We start from the raw sequence: 13097 nt of genomic DNA, 5'->3' as shown, positions 1-13097 counted from the left end.
CAATCTTTCATGAATCATGTGAATTGGGTCTACCCTCCCACTCTGATCGCAAAGCCAGATTTCTAAGGGTCTTTTGACTCTGGATTCACTCTCCCACGAGTCCTCCCTCTCCTCTCCCGCCTAGATAAGCCTGCCAGCCATGGTTCAGCAGTGGAGGAGGTGATTAGTCTCACCTCCACGGCTCTCTTTGGAGAATTGAGCCTTTATTTTGCAAATTGGCACTGGCTCATTAATTTGTTGAGCGTGATATGCTGAACCGCCTCCCCCCTACACACACACACACACACACACACACACACACACACACACACACACACACACACACACACACACACACACACACACCACCACCACCCTCCACTGGCTGTCTTGAAACATTTCATGTTTGCTGTGTGACTGTAAACAAGCAGAAAAGAGAAGAAGGGTAGAGGCCAGTGGCAGCACTAGTGTTGACTCTGGATGCTGCTGCAAACGTCCAACTCAGGTTATTCTACCTCTCTCTCCTAGGCTGAATACATCAACAGGTGAGTCCTTTTCCATTTAAAAACATTTACATAAGAACTTCAAATGTATTTTCAAGAATAAGTCAGTTTATTTGTTTCATTAATTCTTTACATGTTACAATGAAAGACTTCCCGAAAGCCACTGATGCATGATTTCTGGTTTTAACATACAGTCATTAATGGTAGGTGACATATTTCAGACAAGAGAATTTACGAGGTATGACTGATAGTACAAAGTGATTTTATAATTCTCTTGGTCTACGCTGACAAACATCAGCAGGTTTGGAGTTGGTCCAGGATGCAATCTTACCTCACCCTGCTGCTGGGGATCGTGGCGTCTGCCGCCTCAGGTACGGCTCACAACGGCTGAATGTTTTGTTTTCGAATCAGCCATTAAAGCGTGATAATAATTCCTCATGAACCTATCCGAATCGAAATGCTACAACTTGAATGGGTGAATCCTTAAGGACGATCAGAGGATTCAATATTTTAAAAGCTCTAAAAAGTTTGTCAGAGTTTCAAACTCAGTCCGTCTGCATTAAATTCACCTTTTAAAATTACCTTTTTATTTTTTACATAGAAATTTTATTCAGTATTCTCTCAAGCATGATGTCTGTGATTTGATTCAAGTTATCCTCAGTACAGATGAGCTAACAAAAAACTCTCTGTGAAACTTTTCTTTGTTGTGCATTGAGCAACATCATGAGTTGGTTTTTTTTGGGGGGTCGTTCTTGTCATGTTTTCTTCTCTATTTTTTCTCCATTTTGCATGTTCCCGGAACATCACGTATATGAGTGTCAGCCACTGGGTATCAAATCACAATTTCATGTGATAACATTTGAGCCCATAAAAGAATCTGTTGTTGCATCTAAATGTAGCTGAATGAATTTGCTTTGCTTTCTGCTGGATTACTGTAAGATTTGTAATTGGGGTCAACCCTCAGCGTGGATGAATAGTATGTTTAGAGGGCTGACCTTGAGGACTGGGAGGGCTCGCTCAGTCAGGACAGTCAGGACCGACGCGCTGACTGATTTGAAACCACGTCTCTATTTTGATGTTTGTAATGAAAAGAGAAATGCTGAACATAGAATCTCAGTTCTGCTTCAAAGGACACTGACCCGATGGAAACTTCTATAGCTCTTTCTGAAAAGAGGGAAAAAGCTTCAGGTTGACAGGAAGGGTTCTCTAGTTCTTTTACACGCACACACACTCACACACAAATCCTTGTACTTATATCTCTTTCAGGACTTTCACTGTCGTACTTCCCAAGCCCCTCACACTAAGCCTAACCATCTTAACTGACTGCCTGACCCTAACCTTGACCCTAAACCTAACCAGAACCTGATTTTAACCTCGATCCTAAAACCAAGTCTTGACCTTCAAACGGCCTTTTGAAGAAGTGAGGACCGACTAAAATGGACTCACTTTCCAAAAATGTCCTCACTCTGTTGGTTAAATACGTATTCTAGTCCTCACTATGTAGCAAGTACAAGAACACAAACACACACACACACACACACACACACAAAAACGGCTAAAACAAAGCTCAGAGGCCAGCTGAGGTTTCACAGAATCAAAATTTTGTACCAAGTCTTCATCTAAGTCTTTCTATTTCTTGATACTCACATTTAAATTTATTGGAAGGACGAAGTTAAAAAAAAGTATCTGATTGTGTATTTACAGTTTTTCATCTCCTATTCAGAGTTATAAAAAGCAGAGGTGTGAGGGATCGAGAGGTCTTACCCAGGTCTACATCTCTAATCCTTCATCTGTATTCATGAAATTCTGTCCAAAATCAATCCTACGTTGTCGGATTTGGCTTTAAACTTGAACTAATATCAAATACAAATGAAATGCCCTTCGTTCATTTGTTCTTTGTGTTTCTTCAGCTTGAACAGTTAACAAAAACACATCCATTCAACTCATTCATGTCCTTTCGCAGTGGAATGGAGGCGTCCAGTAATCAAGTTCAACTCTAAAGTGGTGTTGGGTCCTGAGGTGGCGGTTAAACCCGGCACCCCTTTGGATCTGAGGTGTGAGGGTGACGGGCCCGTTAGCTGGCAGACCAGGCTAGCTAAACACAGACGCTACGTGTCCAAAGGTTCTGGAAATGTCCGCACCATAAAGGTGGAGCGTCCCTCCGCAGAATTCACTGGAACATACAAGTGTGTTTATACGGGGGCGTCGCACCATCGGGAACTCACCTCCTCTGTGCACGTGTACGTAAAAGGTGAGTGTTTGCGTGGAGATTTTGGATTCTTTATCAGAGTTAAGGTGAATTGAATTGATAAGATTAATTCTTTCTCTGCCAGATCCAAACCGTGTGTTCTGGACCAGCAGCACGTCCCTGCGCGTGGTGAAAAAGGAAGGTGAGGTTTACATGCTGCCCTGCCTGCTGACTGACCCAGCAGCAACAGATCTGAGTCTCCGCATGGACAACGGTACCACAGTACCACCTGGGATGAATTTCACCGTCTTCCGGCACCGTGGTATCCTCATCCACAGCCTCCACCCCAGCTTCAACGCTGACTACGTGTGCACGGCCAGGGTCAACGGCATAGAAAGGACTTCCAAGGCTTTTTCAATCAATGTCATTCAGAGTGAGCTCACTGACCACTAAAGCACTTTGACCTTAGGTGCAGCCACTTTGACTGACCGTGACTTTGTCTTGTTCTAGAGCTGCGGTTCCCCCCGTATGTCTTCTTGGAAACAGATGAATATGTGCGGATTGTTGGGGAAGAGCTCAAGATTCGTTGCACCACACACAATCCCAACTTCAATTACAACGTCACCTGGAAATACAACACCAAATCAGTCAGTGCGAGGCATTCTGGGATTAATCACGCCACTTTGACCATAGTCCTAATTTGAATTATTTTGTCGTCAGAAGCCGACGATAGAGGAGAGGGTTCGCTCTAGTGGAGAGAATCGGTTGGACATACAGAGCATACTGACCATCTCTGCGGTGGATCTGGCCGACACGGGGAACATCTCCTGTGTCGGTACTAATGAGGCAGGGGTCAACAGTTCAACCACATACTTGCTGGTTGTAGGTAAGCCACAGAATCATGTCAGCTGACACGATTTACAAGATGAAGGGTTGATAACAAACGTCTCCTCTCCGTACAGACAAACCCTACATCCGACTGCTGCCCCAGCTCTCCCCCAAGTTGGCCCACAAGGGTCTTTCAGTTGAGGTGAATGAGGGAGAAGATCTAGAGCTGACTGTGCTTATAGAGGCATACCCCGAAATCATCGAGCACAGATGGCACACCCCCACCTCTCCGAACACATCCACACAGGAGCACAAACTCATCCAATACAACAACAGGTCTGGTCTCTCTGCATGTTGTCCTCAGCACTGCAGTTAGAGAACAAAATTATTGATTTTATGAGAAGAAGCGGAAGTTTATCTCCAATTGAGATACGCTGCCGGAGCATTTCGTGAATCTTAGAGGGAACTTCAAGGTCGTTCTTCTTCCTCAGGTCAATAAACCTGCCGCGAGAGCATTTTTCCATCTGTCACTGTTACTCGACTCTGACGCATAGGAACTGTCTGAATGCTGAATTAGTCATATTAGATTGAGACATTTCTCTTTTTCTGTTAATAGATACCATGCAACTTTGCAGCTGAAGAGAATGAACGCTCAGGAGCAGGGCCAGTACACCTTCTACGCCAGGAGTGACTTAGTCAACGCGTCCATAACATTCCAAGTTCAAATGTATCGTAAGTGACGTATTATCTCTAATGAGGAACCTCGAAACAGGTTAATCTGTAATCTGACATTTAACGTTAGTTCCCCTCTTCTTTTTTTAAATGACAGAGAGACCTGTCGCTGTGGTCAGATGGGAAAATGTCACCACTCTGACGTGCACATCCTTTGGCTATCCTGCCCCTAGAATCATCTGGTACCAGTGTTTTGGAATCCGTCCTACGTAAGCATTGCAGCAATATTGAGTAGAGTCATCCATCATCGAGATGTTTTGCCTTTATCTAACCGTATATGTGTTGCAACGAGGCAGGTGCAATGAAAACACCACAGGGATACAGATGGCTATTCCTCTCCAGGCCCCGACAGTCGAGGTCCAGAGGGAGGAGTATGGCGCCGTGGAAGTGGAGAGCGTCCTGACTGTTGGGCCATCAAACCGCAGGATGACAGTGGAGTGTGTGGCATTTAACCTTGCTGGCGTCAGCAGCGACACATTTGCCATGGAAGTTTCTGGTGAATAAAGGATTATGTTCATTGTCAGCATGTGATTGTTGTTTCAGTTCACTGTCGTAGAGTCACACGGGTGGAAGTCAACCTAATTCTAATATCCTCCTTGTCAGCTGAGCATATTATACAACTGTCTCCTATTAATGGGTTACAAAATTGTATCCATCAATCCATCTATACAGACAAACTCTTCACCTCCACCTTGACGGGAGCTGCAGGCATCCTGACCATCCTCCTTGTGCTGCTGGTGTTTCTGTTCTACAAATACAAGCAGGTACCGTTCTGCTATAAAACACCTCTGTTACATCCACATATTTCCAGAGAGATCTACTCAGAACCGTTTTTCTCCCACCTTCACTTGTAGAAGCCCAGGTACGAGATCCGATGGAAGATAATTGAGGCCAGGGATGGAAACAACTACACCTTCATCGACCCAACGCAGCTGCCGTACAATGATAAGTGGGAATTCCCACGAGACAAACTCAAGCTAGGTTAGCAGCGTCTCAAATAAACACATATGAAAAAAGATATTAAAGATTAACGCAATAAAATAATGGTATTTTATAGGGGTGAGAAAAAATATATTACAATATATTATGATACTTCCTGTTGCTAAATATCGATACTCCGGCTCCAAATGTAGAGATTTTTATGTCCTGCGAGCCTTCAGCCATTTTGACAGGTTGTTTATTGCATGTGTGTATGAGTGTGTGTTAAAGATACACTGAGCTAAGACTTTGCATGTTGTTGTACTTTGTTTTATTTCAGTCCATACAGATGATACACAATTTCGCATTTTTCATTTTTGTTAGTTTTAAACGCACAAAAAAAACATTTTTAATTTCTGCACTTACACACATCGTAATGTGTCGAACAGTAATTGTCTGTATATATTGAGATATTATCATGGTAAATGTATGGTGATAGTATTATGACTTCTGTTCTGTGTTTAACTGAAACGTAAAACTCTTTCTTGTTGCTTGTATTTTGTGTCTGAGCAGGAAAGGTCTTGGGGGCCGGAGCTTTTGGGAAAGTCGTCGAGGCCACAGCCTACGGGCTTGGAGAAGGAGACAATGTGGTGCGTGTGGCGGTGAAAATGTTAAAAGGTGAGGTGACGTTAAGGCTTTTGATTAAACAGAGCGAGCATTGTGTACATGAGCGAGTCAGAGCGAGTGTTAAATTTGAGGATGTTCCACATAATCTAACAAAGTACATTGGGTTTTTGGCAAATGTCAGTTATATCTAAAAACATTTTTTGAAACATGATGAGTTAGGATGATACGATCACAATCGGCACTGCAGTATTTCCACAAGACAACAAGCAAACAATTTTTAAATGCTTGTTTCCTCGGTGGAGTTTGGATTTGATCAGCTATAGTTACTTTGACCTGGCAAAACTTTGAAGAGTCCTTTTGGTCTAACTGCAAATGTTATCCATACCTTTTCAAAGATGTTTTTATATATATATATATATATATATATATATATATATATATATATAATTTTTTTTTTTTTTTTTTACCTGCAGAAGTTCTTAAGTTTGTATTGGCATAGCAATGTGAACCTTAAATAAGAAGAGGATTCATTTTATATTTAATTCATGTCTCTGCAGCCAGTGCTCATTCAGATGAGAGGGAAGCTTTGATGTCAGAGCTGAAGATCCTGAGCCACTTGGGCCACCACACGAACATCGTTAATCTCCTGGGTGCCTGCACCCATGGGGGTAAGACAACAGCCTGTTCAAGTGGATATTTTTCGTGTTGAGATACTCGCAAAAAACATGGAAGTTCTCAGTCGATTAAATTGTGGGAAATCTAACAAAATGATGTGTTATGTCATCTGCATACAAATACCTTTTCCTTGTTCCAAGGGTCATAACATAGTGTGTCTCCTCATCAGGACCAGTGCTTGTGATCACGGAGTACTGCAGCCTCGGCGACCTTCTGAACTTCCTCCGCCAGAAGGCAGAGACATTCGTGAACTTTGTTATGAACATTCCCGGCATTACGGAGAATGACTACAAGAACATCTGCAATCAGAAACGCTTCATCAGGAGGTACATCGTTAATTCTAATGAGGGTCATTTCGCGAGAAGCTTCTGCTCGCTGTTATATTTCCGCTCACATCTCACTCCCTTCTCTCTGCTCTTTTTTGATTTTTTGCTCAACGCTACAGCGACAGCGGCATCTCTAGCGCATCCTCGAGCAGCTACTTAGAGATGAGACCTTGTCAGACGCCAAATACGGAATCACCTCAAGGTTTTTATTTGTGTTAAATTGGCATGAATGCATTCAGTGTGGTGGAGCACGCTGATGAAAACCATCTATATCCTGAAATTCAAAACCTACTGGCTGATAATGCACATGATTAATTCATGTCTAGATTCTGTGTGTGAGGAGACTGCTGACTGGCCTTTGGACATCGATGATCTGTTAAGGTTTTCCTATCAAGTTGCGCAAGGTCTGGACTTTCTGGCTGCAAAAAATGTGAGTGATTTTACCAGCATGAGGATATAAATCAAAAATGGAAAACATTAGTTTGATCAGCATCCACTTTTTTTGCCTCTAGAAGGGGACATATCCAATAAAATCCCCAGTGGTTTCTGAAGTTTGAAATCTGTCCATGAGGGAATGATGAGGGGAATTTCCCATTCCAGTTTTTTTGTGTTTTTTTTTTGTTTTACAGGCCGGAATAGTAAACATTTTATTTGATCACAATTCTTCATGCCACATTAGTATTTATTCACAGATGGGTTCTTTATTGTGCTAGACTCAGACTATTGTCCTGTTTGCAGTGTATTCACAGAGACGTAGCCGCTCGAAACGTCCTGTTGACCAACCACAGAGTTGCCAAGATTTGTGACTTCGGCCTTGCACGAGACATCATGAACGACTCCAACTATGTAGTGAAGGGAAATGTAAGCAAATCGCAAGAGAAACATACTCCAGCCACAGTAACAACAACAAAACAAAAAAAAAAACACACTAATTTGACTGTGTGTTTGAAGGCGCGTCTGCCAGTGAAGTGGATGGCTCCGGAGAGTATCTTTGACTGTGTGTACACTGTCCAGAGTGACGTGTGGTCTTATGGAATCCTCCTGTGGGAGATCTTCTCTCTAGGTCAGAACCCACCATGCATTTACTCACTTTAATCTCATCATGTTCTCACTAACATGGTTTTCCCCTACAGGTAAGAGCCCGTACCCCAGCATGGCTGTGGACTCCAGGTTCTACAAGATGGTCAAACGTGGCTACCAAATGTGTCAACCAGACTTCGCCCCACCTGAGATGTACGCCTGGCTCATACACCGCTTTACTGAGTCCGATGTTTATAGTCCATAAAGTGTCACATGACTATCAGTTGAGTTTTAACTGAGGATCCGGTGAATATCGGCTATGTTTTATGATGAAGTCAGGTGGTGTTAGCGTTTAACTTACGGGACTAGCTGCCAGCAAACAAGCAGTAACCTGTAGATTACTGTGAACAGTGGCTGATTTATGAAGCTAGCTGATCATAAATTAGCTCACAACACTGAGCAGTGCAGACGGCATGCCTCCCAGATCTTCATCACAGCTGAGCAAAGCTGTGGCCCCCCCACCCTCATCCTATCTAGCATCTACTATAACTGACACTGGAGCTAACCTCATGAAGTACTTCCATTATTCCCCCCATCCTGATTTATTTGCTCAAGGTTAACTCTTAACCCCACACTCACAACCTAAGACGACTAGGCTCAAAACTTAACATGCCAACCGAAATGAGAAAACAAAGGGAGTGTTTTTCCCAGTATCTCAGTGTGTACCGATTTGTTGTGGCTGTCACACCACCCAGAATAAGTGTGCTGTGGAAACGGAGGGGACTGAATCTGAGTCAGGGCCCAATCATCTGTTCTGCTGTGAGTCAGGCCTCAGTTCTGCCTGTTAGCCACATGATCTGCAAACTAGGAAGCCATGTAACGGCTATTTCACGCCAGCAAAATGAGACTGGGGGGGCATGAGGGTTCTTATAAACAAGGCTCTCTTATTAAACTGAGTCACCACCTCCATCAGCCTCTCCCTGTTTGGCTGATTTGGCTTATAAGTTAAAGAAGTTTGACATGAAAGACTTTGAATTCAAACACCTGAAAATGCACAATTTTTTTGAAAAAAAAATGTTGTGGTTTGTGTGCAGCTACACGATCATGAAGATGTGCTGGAATCTAGAGCCGACAGAGCGTCCGACCTTCAGCAAGATCAGTAACATGATAAAAAGACAACTTGGAGACCAGCCTGAGCAGGAACAGGTGAGTCGTGAGCAGCAGGTGATTCGCCAAAAGAGCTAATAACAAATGCAAGAAGAAGAAAGAAAAAAAAGCTCTACCTCAGATTAACTGAGAGCAATTTTTTTTAAAAACAAGTATCATCCTTGTGCTTTCCTACAGCTCGTCTACCAGAATGTGCAGCAGCCAGTCACAGAGGGTGAAGTGTGTGACGAGTCAAAATGCTGCGACGGCCCCTGTGACCGGTCTTGTGACCCTGAGGAAGAGGAGCAGCCTCTGATGAAGACCAACAACTATCAGTTTTGTTGAGGGCCGCTTAATACTAATTAGTCAATATATCAGTCACTCATTGAAAAGCCTCAGGAAAGTGGTATCAGCTGTAATTTGTGGCCAAAGCACAACAGCTTCTTCTAGCACCGGACAGTCGCAGAGAGCTTCCTTCACAGCTATTTTTGCCTGTCGTGCCTGCTCGCCAGACAGACGAGCAGCTGCAGCGAGCATGTGACTTACTTCTTTGCAGACCATGACCAGAAATTACCACGTCTAACATCATCTGCAGACATGAAAGGAGGAAACAAAGCACACAAGCCTCCAAAGCTGTACTTCATTCTAACCTATATGGATTATTTATCACTCCTACTCCAAGGTGTCCACGCCTGATTTATCAGAATTGATCTGTTATGCAGAGTGTGTTTGCCCTGATTTATGAGTTTTCTTGATGATAGATTGTACACCATGTTAATGATTATTTTATTACAACCCCTTTGAGAGTAAATGTCCTGTTTGGTTTTTTTTGTAGAATTTCCACTCACTTCTGTTTATTTTTTATCAATTTATTCCATGTATGGTTTCTCAGAGGAAGCAACCAAACAAAACAGTGAGATAACTCATGTTTATCTGCTGTAGACAAGCCAGGTTTTATTCTCTAACCACCTGAACCGAACATCTAAACAGTGCAGAGTTTCTGGCTGCTTAAACATTCAAAATGGAGCGTGGAGAAGGCAAAGAAGGACCATGTTGTTTTCCTCCCTGTGCTTTGGTCATAGCTGTATTTCTTGTGACACAATTACAGTAGCTGTGAGTTGGTGGCAACATGTGATTGTTCCACTTGAGTCAAATTGATTTTACAGTACGATCCAGGAGCAGGGAGTACAACTGAGCTGAGCAGGGAAAAACTACGAATACGCTATGGAATATAGTAACAGTGGTTGACAATGTGAACGTTTTGTTTTTTGTTTTTTTTTGTTTTTCCTGCGTAGCACAACTTAATCCTTTCATTCTTTTGTAGCGTTAGATGAGTGTTTGGATCTAAGCTTCATGACTATATGTAGCAGTCAGCCTACACTGCCAAGAGGGTTTTAGAATAATAACATAAACTGTGAGATAGACTGCTAATTTGTGTGACTTCAGGCATTTGGAATGTGCTTGCATCTGAATGAAACACAAGTGAGATGTCTAATAATGTATATATCTCATAATGTAAATTGAGAATCGTCTTTATTTTCACTGAATGGCGTTGATTAGATTGTAGTGGAACTATATATTTGTCTGTGTGTTGTTTTGTGTGCAAATGAGACAATCAATGCAAAAGATGCAAAGGAAATCACTGTACAACTGCAGGGCTGTCGAATAAAGCTTTACCGTGGAAACTCATGATTCCAGTGACGAGTTTTACTGCTGTACTCTGATGTGAGAATAATTTATAGGAGCACATCAAATTTGGGGGGAAAATATGCTAATTTGCCACCCTCCCCTGAGCAAGATTCGAAGATAGATACCCTTGTGAGCTGGGAGCTTAGACCCACAGAGGCCAGCTGACTGGTAGTTAGCTTAGCACAATGAATGGTAGTCAATGGGAAGTGTTAGCATAAAATAGATCAGGTTCAGGTTCTTGGTTTGTCCAAAACTAGTCCTTCTCATCCTCTCTTATAAAGTCGGTCATGATTTGCAGTAATCGCTCTTCTAATTGACAATGTTTTGTATTTTTTTTAGGTACTTTGTCAAATCAATGCGTCCAATCAGGACAGTTAGTAGTTAAGACAGTATGTTCAATTCCAATATGAAAATGTAATGTTTTTTTACGACCCTCGTTATGTTAATGCAGGAAAAAAAACTTTTCTTTTTTTTTTTTTAGCAGAAATGTGTTTTTGATGACATTTGACACCGATATTCTATTCATCCATGAGCATCCATTGTGCTAAGCTAACTAGCGGTCGGTAGGCTATATCTCTGTCTCAGCTCCCTGATGCGGCACTGAGGAGTGAAGGGGTTCCATCTTCATCTCCCCTGTCTGGATCTGGGGAGAATGGAAAATAAGTGTATTTACCAGAAAGTTGGTGTGTTCCTGTCTCATTTTTTTCTTTTGTTTTTCACAATGGTAATGACAGAAACTGTGCTGCTTCTCCTCACTTCCTAAATTTTGTTGGACAATGTCCTTACTGCATTTCCTCCGAAATATTTCCCATGATATTAGTCAACAACGCAAATATTTTACATTTTTGAAGTTCACTCCTGTACTTAGATGGCAGAGAGTTCAAAGTAATTTCCCTGTTTGTGTGTTTTCAGCTAAATCAGTAGATGTACTATGATAGTTGCATTTGTCCTGTAATTTTGGCCTCTGTGTGATGTTCAAAAGTATTAATTAAGTAAATAATTAAGTAAGTAATAATATCCCATTACAACCCTGTTTGTAACTGCGACTTGTCAGTCAGAATCAGTGCCTCTCTTCCCTTCTCATGTGATGCCTTTCCAGCCAATCACGCTTGTTCACAATTTCAAACAGGCTCCAGTTTAGGTTGGTTCAGATGTCTGGTGCTTCTGAGGCCATTCAACTAAGGCCAGGACTGTGAACATCAAAGAAGCTTCTAGAGCACACAGACCACTTTGAGATTATTTTATTTAAGTGTGATTAATGTTTTTGAAAGCATGGCTAGAAAGGGGGCGGCACGGTGGTGCTAGGGTTCACACTGTCGCCTCATGGCAAGAAGGTCCCAGGTTTGAGTCTCCATGTTCTCCCTGTTCCTGCATGGGTTCTCTCTGGTACTCCAGCTTCCTCCCACAGTCTAAAGACATCAAGAGGGGACGAGGCTGATTGATACTCTAAATTGACCGTAGGTGTGGCTGTGAGTGTGAATGGTTGTCTGTCTCTATGTGTTGGTCCTATGATGGACTGGTGACCTGTCCAGGGTGAACCCCACCTCTCACCTGAAGGCTGCTGGGATAGGCTCCACCCCCCACCACCCTTAACAGGATAAGCAGAAGAAAATGGATGGATGGAGTAGAAAGGGTGGTATTTGAAATCAATGTACTCCTGTGGTAAAGAGTTTAGGGGAGGGTAATATGATTCCCCAATGTATAAGACACTATTGCTCTATATTCGACTCGTGCTGTTACAGTAAAAATACAGAAGAAAAAACAATATATACATGGTCTAAAAATAAATTCTAACAATCACATTTTAGTGCAGCTTCATTTTCTTCAACTGTTTTTTTCTTAGTAATGGACGACTGCTTTTTTAATCCAAGTGTGCTGAAGGATGACCCCTTTTCATCGGTTTCTTTTCAGATTATGTTTTGTTGGCATTATAAATAGCAAAGCAAACACATGCCAAGTGGTTACTGGGGAGCCGGAGGAGTGAACCAGTAACCTTCCAACTAATAGACAGCTTCTGCTATGCTGCCCTAGAACACAGCTAAAAAGGTTTCTGAAAGAACCCATAAGGTCTAAATGTTCTTTTAATTATGACTCTTGGGCAATAATTTCCCTAAAACTGAATCATTTTAAGCCTCTGGTCCACATCAGGCACACTGCTGCTCCTACACTAGTTTTTAGTCAGGCTATCAGACTTTTTAGAAGTAGAAGAAGAGCCCTTGTGATTAATAACAGCATAAACTTTGTCAAGCTTTGTATTGATGTTCGTCCTCAGTTTTAGAACTGAGACATTTTGTTGACATGTGATGAGGAGCAATGGAGTCTGTTGCATTGCAATACAGTGATGTCAAATGGGCTGCTGGGCAGACCTGTGAGATAAAGGCAGATCTTCGTCACTTCAAATAACCGTGACGATTATTTGTTGAAAAATACTTCATTACTCATCGTGATGAATTATAACGCTCAGCC

General features: G+C 42.3%; 1 protein-coding gene across 5 annotated transcripts; it reads left to right on the top strand.

Annotated features, from left to right (window-relative positions):
• The first annotated feature begins 358 nt into the window (after positions 1 to 358).
• csf1ra (colony stimulating factor 1 receptor, a) lies at positions 359 to 10619 on the top strand. Of its 5 annotated transcripts, none has more exons than XM_086221448.1 (23): positions 359 to 524; positions 631 to 685; positions 781 to 853; positions 2446 to 2733; positions 2816 to 3103; positions 3181 to 3317; positions 3394 to 3556; positions 3633 to 3834; positions 4115 to 4230; positions 4328 to 4439; positions 4527 to 4726; positions 4903 to 4994; positions 5085 to 5211; positions 5722 to 5826; positions 6333 to 6443; positions 6620 to 6776; positions 6896 to 6978; positions 7103 to 7206; positions 7515 to 7637; positions 7728 to 7839; positions 7910 to 8009; positions 8891 to 9002; positions 9141 to 10619. In XM_086221448.1, exons 2-23 carry the CDS (start codon positions 653 to 655, stop codon positions 9285 to 9287), a joined length of 2985 nt encoding a protein of 994 aa, XP_086077574.1. In that variant the 5' UTR covers positions 359 to 524; positions 631 to 652; the 3' UTR covers positions 9288 to 10619. The 5 variants fall into 5 exon arrangements, with proteins under 5 accessions (XP_086077574.1, XP_086077573.1, XP_086077572.1 ...); XM_086221447.1 differs by having other exon boundaries at positions 366 to 524; positions 784 to 853; positions 3391 to 3556; XM_086221446.1 differs by having other exon boundaries at positions 366 to 524; positions 3391 to 3556.
• Positions 10620 to 13097: the final 2478 nt, after the last annotated feature.

This window comes from Aulostomus chinensis, chromosome 13, assembly GCF_037954235.1.
Source record: "Aulostomus chinensis isolate RoL2024-O1b breed Wild chromosome 13, RoL_Achi_v1.0, whole genome shotgun sequence".
NCBI classification, from domain to species: domain Eukaryota; kingdom Metazoa; phylum Chordata; class Actinopteri; order Syngnathiformes; family Aulostomidae; genus Aulostomus; species Aulostomus chinensis.
Note: the sequence above shows the minus strand (reverse complement) of the source record. Positions and strands in the feature narration are given on the sequence as shown.